Source organism: Muscardinus avellanarius, assembly GCF_963383645.1.
Source record: "Muscardinus avellanarius genome assembly, chromosome: 6".
Classification (NCBI taxonomy): domain Eukaryota; kingdom Metazoa; phylum Chordata; class Mammalia; order Rodentia; family Gliridae; genus Muscardinus; species Muscardinus avellanarius.
Genome location: NC_137791.1, coordinates 86,158,986 through 86,180,110, shown reverse-complemented (window position 1 = coordinate 86,180,110; position 21,125 = coordinate 86,158,986). Strand labels below are relative to the sequence as shown.

Here is a 21,125-nt window from a genome sequence, read left to right as displayed (position 1 = left end):
TAAAAACTACATTCTACCTTTTTTCTCATATTCTAAAATTTCTTCTTACAGTTAGGAGTCAGTAGTGAATACAACTGTCTTTCAGTATGCCAGAGAGACTGGTTTTAAGATTCCCAGGGATACCAAACATTGTAGATATTCAAGTACCTTATATAAAACTGCATATATACGTGCATTATATGTATATTATAATGCATATATACATATATATGCATTTACGTATACCTATTAACATCCCCTGTATGTTTTAGGTAACCTCTAGATTATATATAATACCTAATACAATGTAAATACTAGGCACAAACTTGTTTTATTCTTTAGGATATAATAGCAAGGGGGAAAAGTCTCTACATACTCACTAAAGATACAATTATTTTTTCCAAAATACTTTCAATCCAGATTTCTTAAATCCATAGGTATGAAACTTGCAGAAGGCCAACTGTATTTACCACTGCTCACCTATGGTTTAGTGAATAGGATTTTGGTAGACCTCTCATTTAAATTATCTTTTTTTGGTTAAAATGTATATTAAAATTCAATGCAAAATTTGCTGAACTTAAAAGAAAGAATTTGTACTGTAAAGGGAATGTACTGATGAGAAAATTCATGAACACTGAAAAACATGCATCTGGAAAGAAAAAAAGTGATTATTTTCTAGGGAGATTAACAACTGTTATTCATCTGGTGAGATTTTTTTTTCCAGTTAGCATCGTGTAGTTTTAAAAGTTAGATTGTTTATGAAAATTGTAGGTCGTAATGTCAAAACCAAAAATGTTATTTGGGAAATGTGATAGGGACCCCAAATACCTCTCTTCTTTCAGATAGAGAGGGAAATGCAATTATATGGAATGTTTGCAAACACGTAGGATCTTTTCCTGTTGACAAGAATAAGACACTTCAGGACACATTCGATTATTTTTCATGCTCGAGTCATTTTAATGCTAATTACATTTACTTTGGCTTATGTTTTGTCTCAGATCCTGCTAGCCTGCAAGACTGACATAGCAATAATTAACGTGGCTTACTCTAACCCTCGTAAATTCAATAAAACTGTATAAATCATTTTCCATTATCCAGCCCAAAGTACAGACAATGACTAGATTTGCCAATAATTTTGAAAGCACATTATCAAAAATCTATATAAAAAGAGCTAATAAAGCATGTCAAAACATGATTTTAATCACAGAGCAGAGTTTTCATATTACTTTACATTATTTACTGAGGGCTCAGCCCACATGGAGTCTATGAAGCAGAAACACATTATTTATGGAATTCACCTCTATTATTGGTATTCATAAAAAGCTCCTATTTATTGATTTATTGAGTGCCTATCTTTATAAAGCACTGTGTTATTATATTTGTTATTAAAATTCTAAAATGCATGGTATTAAAACAGACATTTTTCTGAGAAAGAAAGTGAGGCTCAGAACATTTCAAAGCATTAAATGACTGGAGCAAGTCATACAAAAAGCAAAGTTGGGGACATAAGGCGATTCTCCATTTTTTCATACTACAATCTTCATTGCTTCAAAATTTTTACTTTAAAGTCTCACAAATATTCACTATTTCGTGTTTATACAAGCTTGATAATCATTGGCAGTGGTTCTAGTAGAAATTCAGTTTATCTAAATATGCCGTTCTCACAGAAAGTCTACATGTATATGGTGGAAACAGGTTATTGTGAAGTCTTTTTGAAATTTGTTATATAAGGGATCAAAAGCAGTTAAGTGTGCAGGGCATGGTGGTGCACGCTTGTAATCCCAGCATTGCGGAGGCTGAGACAGGAGGATCGTGGTTCACGAACAGCCTCAGCTGTTCAACAGTGAGGCCCTTCGCAACTCAGTGAGACCCTATTTCAAAATAAAGAATAAAAAATAGGGATGGAGATGTAGCTTGGAGGTAGAATGCCCCTGGGTTCCATCCCCAGTACTGCAAAAAAAGAAAAAAATAAATAAAGTTAAGCCTATAAAAGCAGAGAGTAGATAGGTAGTTGCCAGGTGTTGAGGGGAGATAAGGGTAGAGAGTTGCTATTCAATTAGCATTAAGTTGTAGATACACAAGACATAAAGATAAAAAAGCTATAAAGATCAGCTATATAGCACTGTGCTTAAAGTTAGAAATACTGTATTATACACTGAAATTTTCTGTTAAGAGGGCAGATCCCATGGTATGTGTTTTCTTACCACAATATAAAAAATTATCTTTTTTCTTCTGTGTGATTTTTTTCATGTCAAAGTCTATTACAGATCTCTAAGACAAAAAAAATAGTATGCCCTTCTAGTGATACAAATCTTTTTCATATGCTATGATATGATAAGGTTAAGTGAAACCAACATTGGGAAGCATTGATCTAGCTTTTGTTTCTCAGAGTATGGGCCCTGCCAAGCAACAGAGGCATGGCCTAAAAGCTTGTTAGAAATGTAAAATCTCTGTCCCCAACTGAATCAATTGAAACAGATTCTGCAATTTAACAATATCCCCGGGGGCACATTCCATTTTAAGAAACAATAAACAAGGCCACATCACAAGAGTAGGAATTAAATCTGGGCTTATTTTATTTGCATTTATACTATCTGCTTTTCTGAACCATTAGTTCATCAATAAACACATGATACCACTTAGGGCTATCAGGGAACATTTCATTTAGAAATATCATAACTCACTGGAAAACAACTGTCACTGGGCATTTTCTTAGAAACAATTCATGAGACTTGTGAATGATTAAGTATAAGCCTCTCTATGCTTATATATTTATAGTTTCATTTCATTATGCCATCCTATTTGGGTTGTGTTCCATTTAGTATACTCACATGTGCAGCTGTTTGAAATTACTTTTATTTTTTTACTTCAAGGGAAACTTGATATAAGACAAACATGGTAAGTTAATTATGAATGGTTAATGGTAAATCAGAAAATAGGTTTATTTGCTTGTAATAGAGATATATAATATTTATTAAGAAAGGAAAACAAGCAAAACAACAAAAATAACAATAACAAGCACAAGAGACAGTTAATTAGGAAGGTACTTAGGTATTTTAATTATACTATGGTTCTTATTTGGTAGTTCCCACTTTAGGGCAAATCACTTATACAACTCTATAATTTTAACTTAAATGTGGTAAAATTAGAAGCCTATATAACTTATCTGCAAGAGAAACAGAAAGTTGCAAAATGGTTTTACAGACAAAAAACTCCAAGTTTTCCAAAATATCCTTTCATTTCAAATTATTTTTATCAATATAAACTTTCTCCATACAGGTTCACTTCTCAAATAAAAAGTGTCTTAGAATTGTCATGATATTTATAAAGTGTTATTCAAATTATAGAGTAAAAGTTATTTGTTTTATTATTTTAAATTATTTATGATTTTATTATAGTAGATAACCTATCAAGTTTGAAAAGTTTGTTCTTTATTAATAGTGAAAGAATTAAAATGCAATGCACTAAGAGGTCAATAAATCAATTATAACAATTTTATATTTCTCAAGATTCTTGGGATTTAGAACCTATCAGGAAGAAAACTTATAAATCTCCTCTAATTATATTATATATATTTATAAAACCACCGTATATTCTGACAAGGAAACAAGTACCAAATTAATGAGCTGGTTTTTGTTTGTATTTCAGTTTCAAAGTTATTTTTATCATTGACTGTCATTAGTTTTTCAAATCTGATTTCTTTTGTGCAATGTAAAATTCTAACATATTCATACTTCAGAAATTTTCATTTATAGTCTTAGAACTTTAGTGTTAGACCATCTTTACTTGAAAGGTGTGTTTCTTGCAAGCAGCATATAGATGGATTCTGGGTTTTAATTCATTTTGCCACCTGATGTTGTTTTATTGGGAAGTTGAGGCTATTTATGTTCAGTGTGATTACTGAAAGATGATTTTTAATTCCTAACATTTTTAGTTTTATCATCTATTTGAGATAGAACTAAAGGGAGATCTAACTTTCTAGGCAATATTTATAATTTTATGCCAACATGCACCCCAGACTTAATATGTCCTTAAGCTAAACTACTTATTGCTAGCCAAAACCTTGCTCCTTTCTACCACTTACTCATAAATGAAAACTCCTTTCTTTGAGGTACCTAGAATAAAATTTATAGTTACCATTGACTCCTCTTTCTGCAAGCTCACATCTAAACTACATGAGTTTCACTGTGAGTACCTTCAAGACATCTACAGAACTGCACCACTACTGTCTACCATGTTAGTTCACTAACTTGATCTGTCCAGTAATTATCTATGTAAATTATCACAGCTTTCTTCCTTTCTACCTGCTGAAATACTGGATTTTACCATCTATCCTAAACCTAGCAGCCTGACTCATCCTATGAGTATATAATTAAATTAGCATCCATCATGTCTTGGCTTTAAAGTCTTAAAAGCTCAGATACATAGATGACTTTTTCAGATGACAATATTCTTACACCATCTATCCTCCTTCTACATCTTTAGCTAAGCACTTACCAGATGCCCCTCATTCATTCCACTAAAGTAACAATGATCTTGCTACTGCTTGAGCATCCCATTCAAGTTCTCTTGGAGCCATACTACCTCTTTTCCTCCTTTAAAATTCTGCTCCCAAATGTTTGTATGGCCCACATTTTTACTTTTTTCAAGCTTCATTAAACTAAAATAAAACTCACTAACCTTCAACAGAAGCAATATCTAATGCCCCCACCCAGCTTTATTTTCTCTCTTAATATATTTTAAGTATGTTCCTTCATGTAGTTTCTGTTATAACCACTCAAAAGCTCTCTAATGGCAGGAGCCCAGTCAGTATGATGGCTGTGGTATCCCTACTGATTAATTCAAGAGAGACATGCACTAGGTGATAAATTAATATTTTTAATAACCACAGGTTTTCTGTCTAGTGTTTACAGGATGATGACCTTGGCTATACATGCTATTTAAGAGCTTGATTTTTGGAGTTAGATAGAGATGATTCTAAATCTAGTATTATCCCATGTTAGTATTAAGATATTGGTAGGGTATTTAACCTATTTAATGTTAATTTTATACTGTGTAAAATGAGAGTAAATATTAGTTTTTTTATCATGTAGTATTACTATACAAATTAGAGGACATAATACAATCAAGATCAATACACTTAGTATATTCTTAAAGCAACATTAATGACTAATGTTATTAAGAGCTAATTTGTGGAAGACCTTGTGAAAAGATTCTTGGGGACTTCCTTCCTATGAATTCCCATCCATTTGTTTTTCTTAAAATCACATAGTCTTTTAGATGCTAAAAAATAAGTAGAGACTAAATCATTCTAACTACTTATAAATGTTTACTTAACTGCAATTAATTTATTCACTCATTTAATTTCATTCATGTAATTTTGAAATAATTTTACTTAATGTCTCCTGCACTGTGGTGCATACAGAGGGGGCTAGAAACTCATGCCAATTTCAAGGAACTCATTGTGTACTCAGGGATGATAAAGCATGTGCAGATAGAACTATGATATAGCCTACAGCATGACAAACTTCAAAGAAAAGCTGCTGGCATTTAGAAGGTAGCCTCTGACTGATAATTCATTCATTCAACAAATGTGTGAAGCCTCTAATATGCTGGGCACAGATCTAGAAATAGAAAATTGAGCAAACCAAGAATCTCTAAGCTTTGCAGCATGCAGTCTGAAGCTCCCGCTCTCTCAGAGAACCTGCAAGCTTTGCTTTCCTTGGCCATTCACCATGTAGAGTGCATACTCTGCCATGCACACACTCAGGCTTGAAGGGAAAATGAAGATATATGACACTGATCTCATGAAGAAGATCACATTCGAACTAAACTTAAAGGTCAAGTAGAAAGCGGAGAGGACATTCTAGGGTTAAGTGACTTATCTGAAAAGAGGTAGAACAAGAACTAAGGAGAGCTTTCTGAAAAGGAAATTATAGACAGTGGAAATTTGAACCAATTATGTCAAGTTAAGTGTCAAAGTATATACATTTTTGTCAGTTCATTTGTTTGTTTGGGAATTAAACATTTCAGAAAAACAGATTTAGTTAAATTTATCTGAGTGCTGCATGAAGTTGAATAAAGTGGGAAAACATAAAAATGGAAATTATGTTGAAGATATTTGAGATAGCACTAGTTAATTTATAAGGGCCTATAAAAGGGAATGGCCTTACAAGGCATAATAAAATAATACATGTAAAATATAATCATAACTGTGAGTAATAAGTTAATAATTTCTAGAAATGTAAGTAATTAACTTCTATTGAATGCATCATATCCTTGAACAAAGAAAAAGAAAATGAGATTTTTTTAATGTTTCTCTAATATCTTGCTAAAATTTATTAATTTTATAAGAAAATTAAGCTTATTTGTACAGGATTCTAGATTAAGAAATAAAATCATGATTAATTCTAAGAATTAGTAGAAATATTTCTTTAGTCTCATTGGTGGGAAAAAATTTTAAAGAGCTAAGCATGCTTCAGTGGGAAAATTAGAACATTTTCTCTTTTTAATTTTTTTCCTGAATCTTAGTAAATAAGAGTAGGGACTGTGTATATTACACTAAAGTTTCTTGCATTGCAAATGAGTCAATTAAGCTAGGACCTGTGGGGTTTTACATCATTTGTCAAAAAACTTTTCTAATATATGTATATAAAAATAAATTTATATATGCATATATTCTTTAATATATACATATATACAATCTCATATATATCTTATAAACCTAATTATAATTATATGGTGATATATATATATATGTGTGTGTGTATATATATTTATTTATGTATTTATTTATTTATTTATTTTTTTGGTGGTACTGGGGTTCCTGGAAACCCTTGTACTTCCAGGCTACACTCTCAGAACTATTTTTATACTTTTTTTAAAATTTGGAAACAGGGTCTCTTAAGCCAGCGTGGCTGGCTTCGAACCTGCACAATCCTCCTGTCTCCGCCTCCCAAACTGGGGGATTACAAGCATGTGCCACCACGCCCGGCGTGGTGATATATGTATTTAAATGTGTGTGTGTGTGTGTGTGTGTGTGTGTGTGTGTGTGTGTGTGTGTATGTATGTATATGTATGATGTATCCTGTTTCACAGCAAATCACAGATGGAATCTAATGGGGGCCCAAGCTTCTGGCGCATGAGGCTGGCATTCGATGACACCATCCATACGGGTGCTACTTCAGACTCCAGACCTTAGACCCAATCAGAAAAATCACAAGATTTAGTTGCACTTATTTCTCATTATCTTTGTGCTGCAGGTTGAGAATAATTGCTGCATAAATTAGCATCAGATCAGAGAGCATGAAATTAAGGACACAAATAAAGTAAGTTGCAACATGACAAGTGAAAAACAGGTTGAAGACTTCCTAAGGTGAACATCAAGAGCTATGTTTAAAAAGGGGAAATGCAGTTTCAGTTCACTTGGGTCAGCAAGTAAAACACAAAACATGCTTTAACTATTTCCATTTTGTTTTTCTTCTCTGTGAAACCTTATGAAGAGTACCAATCATCAAACAGATTATGTGATTGGGAAACTAGAAAGTAAAAACTCTTTTGTAAACACAATACCATTTTAGACTAGAATTCACAGGATCTAGGTATGACTTTGTCTTGATATTAACATGAGCTTCTAAAAATAAGTTTCACAAACATAGAAAATATATATTGAATTAGGTTTTATTACTAGTGTAGACCTGTAAAAATGTAGATATATATTAGTTCTTTCAATTTTGAGCTATGTCCACTATAATATATTCACTTAAATAGATTAAGTATATGCTTATTTACTAATAAAATTAGCTCCAATTTTGTTCATACATTCTCATGCTTGTGTATATTCACATACATGCACACTTTTACATAATTTCTTTAATATAATCCTTTATGGTAGATATTATTTTTTACCCCTCTTTGTGTAACACTGATATTAAAATTTATTAAGTAATGCTGGGTGTGGTGGCACATGCTTGTAATCCCCATGCTTGGAAGGGAGAGACAGGAGGATTGCACAAGTTCGAAGCCAACCTGGCTGGCTTAAGAGAGACTGTTTCCAAATAAAAATGCAAAATAAGTGTCTGGGAGTGTAGCCTGGAGGTAGAAGGATTTCCAGGAACCCCAGTACCACACACACACACACACCAATATTAAGTAAGATGCACAGGGATTGGCACAAATTTAGATACAAAAGGAGGTTACATTAATATTTACATGATTTTATGTATTATCTGCCTCTTTAAGAGCATGTATTTCTTAGCTACAGAGCTAAAACATATGTAGAAGAGATAAAATTATGTAAAAAAATCTTGACACTTTTCCGACTTCCTTTTTTTTACCCTTGGTACATTTTTTAAAATTAATTGTTAATGAATTAATACATACATTTTAGGGGGAAAAAAACTAAGTTCATTGAAGATCAGCTTTGACAAAATCTATAATGAATAAATAATGAATGTTATTTGACAAATGAATAATGATTTGATAAAATATAATAATGAATATTATTAAACATTACAAAAATGAATACATTATCATGGTTGGCTTTTCTAGCCTAAAATTAATAATAATTGAGACAGATGTTCATAATATGCACCTATACATGCATATTTACTTATACTGTACTTACTTTTGGTCACAACACCTTCTAAATGGATGATATTGGGATGATCAAACTGGCCCATGATACTTGCTTCACCTAGGAAATCTCTTCGTTGCTTTTCAGTATACCCAACTTTCAGGGTTTTGATAGCCACAGGTAACTCTCTTTTGCCTGGTAGTTTTAAACGCCCACTACAAACTTCACCAAATTCACCTTGTAATAAAGATAGAAAGTAATAAATTAATTTGTAATCCACCTTCTAAAAAGTAATAAGCCTTAGGCAAAAAAAGGTCAAGAGGGAGTTCAAAGTTCATTCTCATTGTACACTGGTATGTTATATTGGCAAATATCATCTAAAGTTTATTATTAAACATTTTATTTTTTATTTTTTATGTTTTGGTGGTACTGGGGTGGAACTCAGGGGCTTTTCTACCTCTAGGCTATACTCCAAGACCTATTTTATAATTTATTTGGAAACAGGGTCTCATTAAGTTGCTGAGAGCATCATAAGTAGCTGAGGCTGGCTTCGAACCTGTGTGATCCTCCTGTCTCAGCCTCCCAAGAGCGGAGATTACAAGCATGTGCCACCATGCCCGGCTATTATTAAACATTTTAAAGTTTATTAGCTTCATCCATCTTACCTATAGAAATCTTAATGGAAATACTAGAAAGAAATTTGAAGTAACCAAGTAAAAATCACTTCTTTTTCTATCTACTCTAGCATTACTTATTACTAATGGCAAAAGGAAAAAATATTATAGCTAGACAGAAATGAAACAGCTTTAGATAGAGAGGAATTGTACTATGTAAATACTTTTCAATATTATAAAGTCACTATGCATATCAATAGTAGATGGCAAAACAGCATCTACTTGAAAATAAATTTTTATTTAATAAAACAATTGTTAGTTTAAACATAAGGTACATAGAAAATTGCATTACAATGTAGTCAGTTACAGACCACTTTGAGAGCAAGCCAGTTAGGAAAGATAAAAAACGTTCTAAGTTGGAGCAGGACACTCACATATTGCATCCTATAATCCAAGCAAAGTCTAAATCAGAGTTAAACACATTGTCCCACCTGCTCCAATAACTCTTTCGATGGTGATACAGGAAGCTTCTATTTCCTTGGCAAATTCATGGACCGCTTGATTGGGATCCTCATAGGTATGTGGATCAATATAGGTTCTTACTCCTGGCAGTTTGACTGTAAAAATAAATGAGAATTCAAATAGACATTGTGATGCATAAGCAAATTTATAAACTTTATTAATATGCTAGAAATAAATAAGCTGCAAAGATGGGCCCTCTCCTGAGTTATGGGACTTATTTGCACAGCTGTAACACTTTTATAATTTAATAAAAAAATCTGAAATTTTGCCAAGCACAAGAAATGTATATATGATGATATATCTATCTAAATGTATTTGTGTGTGTGTGTGTGTGTATATGAACTAGGGATTTAACCAAGAGGTATTCTACTTCTGAACTAAAATGCCAATCCTATTTTTATTTATTTTATTTGAAAGTGGGTCTCTTTAAATTGCCAAGGGGCTTTCTAAATTGCTGAGGCTGGTTTTGAACCTGCAATGCTCTTATTTCAGCCTCCCAAGCAGTAGGATTACAGATGGCCACCACCACACCCAACTAAGTGCAACAGTAATATTCAGAGAGTTGGTCTCTGAGTCATAATATGGACCTTTTATTAATTAATCTAGAAAAAAAATGTTAATGGCTTACTTGCATGTTTGCTATTCTATGTCTACCTTAGAAATGGACTCAAATGTACCATGGTAAACGAACAAAAACAAAGAAACTTTTTCCAATTTATTTGAAATCAACTCCTTCTGTACAATTTATGAAAAATGAACATATTAAAATATCGTAAGACCTCATCGAAGCTAGTTTTATAATCTCAACATATGTTTATAATCTCAACATATGTTATTTTATCAACATAGATTATAAAAAATTATAGATTATAGATTGATTTTTTAAAAAATAACTTCAAAAACTTTTTTACTGGAGTAGTTTATTTTTTGATGCATTGTAATCATAAATCATGATGAAGTTTAGAGTGATAGAGATATACATAGAGATATACATGCACACAAAACTTCATAGGCGGCCCCCCAACTGCCACCCTGCTCCTTCACCCTGTTCATGATATTGAGATCGGCACTGGTAATTTTGTGTATGTATATCACAACCACTGAAGTACTTCCTTCCTCAAATCTCCCTTTCACCACCTTTTTTTTAGTGGCATGGTACAATGAGGCTGTTAAAGAGGTCAAAATGAAAACAGAAGTTCTTCTCAGTCTGCTCTTAACATTGTATGATTTTACATAAGACTTTTAAACTGAGTCTTAGTTTATCACTTTTTTTTTTTTTTTTTTTTTGGTGGTACTGGGGGTGGAACCCAGAGGCTTTCTACCTCTGGGCTATACTCCCAGACATTTTTGTATATTTTATTTGGAAACAGGGTCTCACTAAGTTGCTGAGAGCCTCACAAAGTAGCTGAGGCTGGCTTTGAACCCGTTAGATCCTCCTGTCTCAGCCTCCCAAGCGCTGGGATTACAAGCGTGTGCCACCGTGCCTGGCTAGTTTATCACTTTTTAAGGCTCCCAATATCGCCTCATAGTGCTATTTGAAAGTAAATAATATTAAATTAAATAGGACTATGAAGACGGGCGTGGTGGTGCACGCTTGTAATCTCCGCGTTTGGGAGGTGGAGACAGGAGGATCGCGCAGGTTCGAAGCCAGCAGTGCTGGCTTACGAGACCCTGTTTCCAAATAAAAAAGTATAAAAAATAGGTCTGGGAGTGTAACCCGAGGCAGAAGGGTTTCCAGGAACTCCAGTACCACCAATAAATAAATAAATAAATAAATAAATAATAGGACTATGAAATGTACTCAAATGTATGGTCATGGTAAACAAACAAAAACAAAAGAAACTCTTTTTTCAATTTATTTGAAATCAACTCACTATGTACAATTTATGAAAAATGAACATATTAAAATACCATAATAAGAGCTCATTCAGCTAGGTTTTTAATCTCATTATTAAAACTGGAATCTCTTTCATAAAAAAAAAGTACCCTTTTCAAGTTATTTAAACCAAGATTGTTTGCTGCTACAAGACATAAGGAATTTTACCCATTTAACCTGGTAGTTTTATTTAATGGCTGATTCCTACTCACTGTGTTATTAGGATTAGAAGTACTATGGAAATTTGATTTGAAATATAATAATAAATTTTTCTATTAGGCAACCGTATTTACATTAATGATCATAATGGACATTTTCTCTGAATAATTGAATAAGCCCACGTTGCTTACAGCCATATTAGAAATGCTGAAATATGTATACTTTGTAAGAATGTAAGAGAGATTTGCTTTTTTTATATCACATTTTAGTCAGCTCTTACAATTCCTATATCCTGAAAAGAAATCAAAATCACAATAAAACCTCTGCTGTTTTTTTTTTTTAACTTTGTACAATTTGCTTACTGTGCCCATTATGAAAATGCATCTTTTCCTCCTCGGGGTCTTGCTTTGCTTTGCTGTATCCACACCGCCTAGAATAAAGGGAGCTACAATTAGACACGTTGAAAGTGATGAACCAATCACATCAAGCCCAGAGGCAGGGAACACAACTGAAATAACTACAACCCTGAATTGATCTTCATACTAGTGGCAAGAAATACTACTAATATCCTTTTAAACAAAATCTGTTTTCCTCACCAGGACTCCTCACACTCAGCAAATAATTATGCCTAGATTTCACAAAGAAGTCTGAAATTTTTAAATTTGCCTTCATCATATATGATATACTTTTTTGTGTGTTAGCTTAGAAGCAACTGCCTCTTTCAGGATGAAGTGCCTACCATATGCCTCTGTTACCATGGTCTCTCACCTGTATCTTGATCAAATGTTTTCTAATTTCCCTTTTTCTTTTATGATTTTAGAGTCTTTATTTGCTTTATCAGTTATGTCCTACTTTTACCCACTCAGATCACTCTGAAATTCATCATAACCTACAATACCTCTCAGCTCCATTCCCTAGACTTACTTTCTCCTGATTTCAACTATTTACTAATTTAAAAATCTCTGCAAACTACTTTCATTACTAATAAAAATGTCTTCTTAAGGTTCATGAGAATCTCATATTTAATACAATGATTCAAAGTTTTTAATCATTTTTGATGGACAGAAGTTACTTATTATTTTTTCTAATGTTTACTCTTCCTGTCTGGGGATTTCCAAAGATCCTCCATGTGAAATTTTTGGTTCTATCTTCTCCATCCGTCCATTCACAACAATATATTTAATACCTCTAGCCTTTTGGTTTAATTTCTTCTGAGATTTATGTTTAATTTCTGATAGACATATTTTATAGAGATATCAATGGGCCTAAAAAGAAACCAATGCTGCCGGGCGTGGTGGCGCACGCTTGTAATCCCCGCGCTTGGGAGGCTGAGACAGGAGGATCACGCAGGTTCGAAGCCAGCCTCACTGGTTTAAGAGACCCTGTTTCCACATTAAAAAAAAAAGTAAAAAATAGGTCTGGGAGTGTATCCCGGAGGTAGAAGGGCTTCCAGGAACCCCAGTACCACCAAAAAAAAACAAAACAAAACAAAACAAAACAAAACTAAACAAAAAACAAACAATGATTTCTTTTAACTATGTTCTGCCTTCCTTCTCTGTTATTAACATCACACTAATCTACTGACATTATTCTTCCATTCTTAACAATAAATTCGTTTCCAAATTCAAGCATCATACAATATAAATATCTTGCAATCTATCCATTCCTTTTCCTTAGCTATATACCATTTCCCCAACTAAATACTCATGATTTTTCATCTGGATTATTTTATTAAATTCAAAATGATGTCCCTTCATTCCATAATTTCTTTCCTTTATTATACAAGACATGGTAATAATAAATGTGTATATATTATACTACTCTATTATTATATATTATACTATATATGTAATATAAATTATAATGAATTAGCTGCCTACTACAAACTTTTCAATAATAGTGTAAAGATTCATAAATATAGCTCTAACCCTATATTTCCTATATCTTCTCCTACTGTTCACTTTTCAGTATAATTTGTTTCCTAAAATCTGCAAAATATCTCTCCATGTTTCCATAAATTTGCACTTACTAGTTTCTTCTACTAGGTTTTTCTTCTAGCAATGTCCAAGTACTAAAGTTCAGTTCAGTTCAGTTTTTCCCCTGCATTTTTCCCCTGGTACAAACGTGATGCAAACTTTCCCCTCTGAACATGGTAGCTTTCCTGATTCCTCTCTTGGAATATTTATCACTGTACAATACAGTTGTTCAGCTGCCTTACTACTTATAATCTTCCTGAATGTTTTCAGCTAGTAATTCATCCCAGGAGTGAGCTTGCAACCAAATCAGAGCTGGCATTAAAAAAACTGTCACATTGATGAATGAATAAATGAACAAGTGAATGATGTTTTGATTGGGTCTACACAATGACAGGCATTTGGAGAAAGACTATGCTGATGAATACTGAAGTGGTACATGACTAACCATACGACACCAAACAACTGGTGAAAATCAAATTATTAAAATTATTTTCAGTGAAATGCCAAGGAAGTGATTTTACTATTCATAAGATCCCACCACAAAACTGAATTTACAAAAATATAATTTTCATTTATTACTGTATTTAAGAAAATGCAGCCCAAATGGCAGATTGACAAAGTTCTTTTATTACAAAATTGGTTAAAAACTGTGTGATGTGAATGAAGTATCTAATAGATATTTACTAAGGTTGATACTTGGTTATATATTCTGGAATATATTTTTAAATATTTATATACATATATATCTATATTGACATAAAATAGAGAGAATTACTCAATAATATTTCCAAGTGTGCACTTACATATATATTGCAAACTGGTCAATGCAACCCATTTTATGCCACATATTGAAAAAAAGATAATTATATTGATCAGGCAGGACTATAACTTATGAGAAAATTTTAGCTTATACATTTTTAGTAAACTTGGAACAATATGCTTAATACATATAATATCCTTGGATGAGGAAAATAGACAACAGAGATCTGGTAGCTTTTCAAATTTTATTCCTCATCCTTAGATGCAATTGTCATTAAAGAGCCCTTAAAACATCTTGAATCACCTCACTATAGAAAAATGGAGAGAAGAACCAAATATGTGAAATTATACTGAAATTATATTTGATATATTAAATTTAATACTTATGTTCTTTTAATGCATTGTTCACAATTTTTCTACATATTACATTATTCTTTCAGTCTTTAATATATGTGCCTCTAGTGAGAACAGTTATTGATAATTCTTTTTAATAATATTCCAAATACAGTTGTGTGAAATAATCTTGAGATTTATGTTATTTAAATAATATTAACAAAAGACTTTATCAGAAAAACTCTAAAGATATCTAAAAAGTCCACACATTCTTGCAACTTACATTAGCAAACAAACATCTATTCCATCTACAACTCTCTTACTTCCAAAGAAGAAAATAATAATAAGCTTTTAAAATATTCTCCAATAGATTTTATTATTAAATAATGCTCCTATACATGCATTTAAATTGCATGCAAATGTATCATATGAAAATGGAAATAAAACTTTGGGTCTCATCTAAAAAATGATTTGGTAATACCTTGGTGAGAAGCCGTTAACATTTTATTATCTAGGATGAGAATCAGGAAGGCAATGGAAACGAGCTATTTTTTACTATGAGTATCTCTGGAGCTCTGTAACATATACAGCTCCATGTCACATTAACATAGAAAATTAAGTTCTGGAGCTTCTCCCCAAAGCATCAATAAAATAAGCCTCAACAAGATACAGCAAGGACAATTGCAGCTGGGAAATACTGCGAGAAAGCAGTGGCTCAGCGTTATTAGCAATCATTGTGAGGAAACCCTATCATTCAGTATCATCCTCTGTACCTGCTCTGGACATAACTTTAACCAAATAGTAAATACATTATCCTGTACATAATATATGCCCCATATTTTCTGAAGATTTTTCAATGTAAGAGAAACATCTTCCTCAATTTTGCTATGTATAACAACTTTAATGAGACTTAAAATTATTTTATTAAAATAATATGAAGTGTCTTTATTTAGAGAAATCATTTTCTAAACATTTATACTCATGTTCTTCAAAAACACAATATGGCTTTATTTTTTAGATGAGTATATAAATTACTTATAAGAAAATTCATATAAAATTCCTTTACTAATTTAAATTTTGTAACTCCTTGATACTTATTATAAAGTACTAGAAAGTTGTTTTATAACTAAATAGAGCAATGACCATATGAGTAATTTAGCAATCAATCCATTTGCTCTCATGTCTATTTTTAAGGAGTTTAATATTAATGTGTTTTATATCACATCCCTGATAATATCAATGCTGATCTTAATAACTGGGGAGTTGGGATGGGAGGTGAGGGAAAGAAAGCGGATATGTGATTATGGAAACAATTCAAATAATCCTTTGTTCATATATAAAGTTATCTATACCTTAAATATTATCTATGGGGAGGACAAGAGAAGAGCAAGAGACCCAGAGGGAAGCATGCACAGAATGCTGTGTACATATTATGTTTCTATCACTTTGAACCTCACTACAAAGTATAAATTGCAATGCACCAAAAAGCACAGCAAAACAAAACAACAACAACAACAAAAAAATCTTGGCCCCCAGCCATCATATCTACACTTGAATATTTGAAATCTCCATAATACATGAAATAGAAAATAATATTCTTTATTTATGGATGAAAGTGCCAATGAATAATTAAGTTCTCAGTTAGATAATAAATATGAAATATGAATGTCAAGTACTCCAGAGTACCAAGCAGTGCAGAGAATCACCAGTTTACTAAATAGCCCTCTTGTGGTCAATGAAGAAAGAAGAGTGAATGAAATCACCAAAAAGAGAGTGTAAATCCTCACTTAATGACAGCCTGCACACAATCAGATTTTTTTTCACTGCTTTGGCCTACAGAAGTAAATACTGAATAGCTTTTTTAAAAAAATTAAATAATATCACCTGGGATACAATGGTGGATGGAAGTATGATTTTGAATTTTATTTGCTTAAAAGAATGAGCCGGACAATGTGTGGATATAAAGTTGACACTTCTGTGTTGTTCCTCTACTTTTCAGATAAAGAAATGTTAAGGCAAAAGTTTAAAAAATGGCAAATATTAACAACTATATGTTTTGCACATAGAAAACGAAAATAATTAAACTCTTTTAAAATACATTTCATTGTGTATGCACTCTCCCTTTTTATGACATCATAATGACTTCTACCATTACATAAGGTTGTATTTAAAGATTTACTGTTCAAGTCATGAAGAGATTTAGGCTTCTAGGAAAATACTGTGACTTTTTCACTTCAAGATTCTCTCCAATTAAACAAAGGTAGTTTAATAAAAGCTCAGTTATTGGGGTATCTTAAGACAAATAAGTATTAGTTTCTTAATTTCACTAGCAAATACTGGAAATAGATTAAATTTTGTTTGGGGGTCATAATTCTTCAATAAAATATGAACATGTAGTAACATGGGGCACTGAATATTTAGTCTATCTTGCTAACAGAACCTGATAACTCCTCTATATTTTGCTCATATATTTTCGGATTTTAAATTCTCTACATATAGATTTAAGAATACAAAAATGTAACTAACCTATTACTACTTATTTAAAATTGTTAAATATGTTTCTCAAGATAAATTTACCCATATTAAAACCACATTCTCTTTGAAAATGGAAATGATGTAATGATTATAGCATAGACAATGAAAGCTAACTTTCTGGGTCACCATCTCCCACTCAGTCAAGGATATAAATTATTTTATGATTAATGGCATGCAACAAGTTAAATTATATCATATTAATGACTTACATATTATTTCAATCTATTTATTAAAAACACAAACACTAAAAATTAAGTACACCTTTCAAAATAGTGTAGTGCACATGAATTTGTAAATCTTAATGAACTATTGAAATGCTTTTAGAATTATTTGTAATAAGAAAGCATAAAAATTTTCAAAAACTTCAATAAATCAGAGATGAATTATAGACTATTCTCAACATTGAATTAAATTTTAATTCACTTAGAAATTTTATACACAACAATTCATTCATAAAATATAATATGAGGATTAAATTTCCCTGTTTTCACAAGTTTTAGTCGCATGTTAGAGTACATAATTTCAAATTAATTTTTAACTATTGCATAGATTCTCATTGGATTTCTCAGCCAAGCAGGCCCATCTATTACCTCCCACAGTATAAGATCCTACAGAAGTCTTCCATAAAAGGATGTTGGTACAATTGTTAGTTATATTTTACATGTTAAGCCTTCAGTTGGAATTTAAAATATATTGCATATGGTTTAAGCAAACCTCACATCTGCCTTTAACAAACCAATTTTCAGGGGTGAGTGGGTACTGAGGATTGAAAACAGGGATAACCTTCGATATTTCTGATTTTAATTTGAAACAGCATTTTGCTAAAGTGCTGATGCTGGTACTTGGATTGCAGGCCTGCACTACCTCCTAAAGATTCAATAAAGCACTTTAAACAAGTGGTCTAGAATTATTACAAAAGGATAGCTTCTGTCTTCTTCAACCTCCTCCTCTTTATCCCCCTCCAATTCCCCTCCTTCTCTTCTTCTTCCTCTTTTTTGTCCTTTTTTTCTAACTCATACTGGAGACTTAACCCAGGGACATTCTATCTCTGAACCAAATTGCTAGCCCTATATTATTTATTTATTTTTTTAATGAAACAAGGTCTCATTAAGTTGATGAAAGCCTTGCTAAATTACTGAGGCTGGCATTTAACTTGCAATCCTCCTGTCTCAGCCTCCCAAGTACTGGTATTAGAGGTGTGTGCCATCATGCCAAGCAAAAGAATTGCGTTATTGTAATTTTATTTGCTGTGGTATCAAGGATTGAATCCGGGGTGTTTTAGCTCTGAGCTATATATGCCACCAGCCTTTTTATTAGTTTGTTTTGAAACTTGCTGAAGGTCTGATAAATTACTGTGTATAGTCTCCACCTGTAAGTTGTTTGAGAAGATTGAAGAAAAATTCTTGCTTCAAATTAGAAGAAACTTAAAAAATATAAAGAAATAAAATTGTTTGTTGGGAAATCTAAGATAATAATGTTTCAAAGAATTTATAATCCATTTGGCCAGATATTTTTTATGTTTTTAACCACTGCATTATGAGATTTTAATATCTGAATTAAGAGGAACTAGAATTCATGTCTTATGTTTTGACTAAAATACTCTTAATTAGAAGAATAAATTTTAAAAAATGAGTGATTTTCTACACAGATTATTGGTAAATGAAATAAAAGCTTAAGTTTTTATTTTGTGTGTTTGTGTATTTGTGTGTGTGTGTGTGTGTGTGTGTGTGTGTGTGTGTTGCTCTGGGGATTAAACTCAAGTGTGTTCTACTTCTGAGCTACACCCCCAGCTCTATTTTATTTTTTATTTTTATACGAGGTCTCATCAAGTTGTAGAAGATCTCACTAAATTGCTGATGCTGGTTATGAAACTACAACCCTCCTGTCCCAACCTCCCAAGTACTGGGATTACAAGTGTGGAATACCACCCCTTGTCTAAATTTAAAGTTTCTAATTTCAAAACACTTATCTATCTTCTTTTTCCTTGCCACTCTCTTAAAAGATAGTAAAGGATTTAGAAACACTGGAAAAGTGTAAAAATAGTGAATAAAGGAAATAATCTGATGTATATGAATTTAAGACACAAATGAAATGGCAACTTTTGGACTTTGAGATATTTCAGATGAAGTTATAATAAGTATTATAAGTATGTATTGGATTCTGCAAGAATAATTACAAATTTTTATTCAGGAATAAATGGGAACATCATTTTAGAAAGATCTACTATCTAATTGAATATCTCACTTACACTAAAATAATCTATTGACAATATTCAACATGGCTTATTTGATAAAAAATAGTTTCTTTAGAAATCATTAGAGTCTCAAGCCAGTTGCAATGGTTTAAAGGCAAAGGTGACTGACAGAATATACATTTGTTAAAAACATGGGCAATCATGGTGATAGAGTGAGTGAAATCTAGACATCTGAGCTCTATTCAGAGATAGTGCAGAAATAGATTCTGTCAGTAAATTTCAATTGAAGCAGGGAGAATATTTGGAATATTAGCATTTGTCTTTGGATGTCACAATAAAGCAGGTAGCTATAGTGATGAAAATACATTTGAAATCAAGGATCAAAGATAGCAAAACATAATTGTGAATTTTATCTTAAAAACTTTGCATCATACCATGTGAAAAATAATAAACTGTGGTTTAGTGGTGGGAAATATAATAGAGCAAAAATCATAATAATCTCAGAATCTTATAGTAGTTTTGCTGTTGCTAAGCTGCAGAACTAAGGAGCAATGGTGTTGAATCTTTATTTCCATAAACTATAATTCCACAAAGTGTCTCAATGTATCTATTTCCATAAAAGATCCCAAGGATCTAAAATGGAACAATTTAATGTATATGTATCATATTATGTTAAGATGGAAACCAACCACACATAAATTCATGATCTTTCAATAAGTTAAAAAACAAGAGTCCAAAATCCAAGATATCTACAAAGCTTTACAATCACAAATGTGTCTATTCATAAATGATAATGATGATAATGTTTCTTAAAAATTATTTACATGATAATTGAAAAATTCTGGTATGATTATACATACAAAATTAAATGACAAGATTTCAGATTTTCTAGCTCTTCAGTAAATCTTTTTCATTGAGAATTAGCATTTTATTGTATGTCTAAGAGTATTTGTAGCTAAATCATTTCCCGGCATATACTCACACTGAGAAATCACTTGTACACACAGAAACCATTAACTTCCTCCAAAATTTTTAACATTGTTTGAAAAAAACATAGTAAGAAACATTTTTAATTTTTATTTTTAAAAATTAAAATATCTTCAGCCCTTGTGAAGAAAGCACCTCTCAACTTTTCATTGTTCCAAACGCAGCAGGAAAACATACTATTTGTTATAGTTTGAGTTTAAAATGTTCCCCAGAATTTAGGTGGTAGACAAGGTAAGCATGTTCAGAGGCAGGACTTGGTTGCTGGGAGGGGTTTCTGGGGCATGTCCAGGGACAATGTTTTACTAAGCAGCTACTGTAGCTTCTGGGTGTTCTCTCCCCTACCATCATGAGCCTGGAGAAACTCGTACCCTCTCTCTCTGCTCTCCTATATTAAGGCCTAAGGACTTGCAGCTCTGGTTCCTACTGGGAAGCCAGTAACATGGACTGAAATCTCCAGAACTGTGAGCAAATAAAATTCTTCTTCTAGATTTTTGGAGTCAAGTGTTTGGGTCACAGACTGAAATGCTGTTCTAAAAATTTAAGTATTTTGCCGGGCATGGTGGCGCATACATGGGTGGCAGAAACAGGAGGATTGCGCAGGTTCGAAGCCAGCCGC

The 21,125-nt window shown here is 32.2% G+C and overlaps 1 protein-coding gene across 10 annotated transcripts in view; it reads right to left on the bottom strand.

Annotated features, from left to right (window-relative positions):
• Nucleotides 1-21,125, bottom strand: part of EPHA5 (EPH receptor A5) — a gene marked incomplete at both ends in the record, with an annotated part of 332,505 nt that overhangs the window by 30,951 nt on the left and 280,429 nt on the right. For all 10 annotated transcript variants that reach the window (XM_080696953.1, XM_080696956.1, XM_080696955.1 and 7 more), the window contains 3 exons: nt 8,606-8,791; nt 9,660-9,785; nt 12,088-12,155. In XM_080696953.1, the coding sequence (XP_080553079.1) occupies nt 8,606-8,791; nt 9,660-9,785; nt 12,088-12,155 (380 nt within the window). The remainder of the gene's footprint in view (nt 1-8,605; nt 8,792-9,659; nt 9,786-12,087; nt 12,156-21,125) is intronic.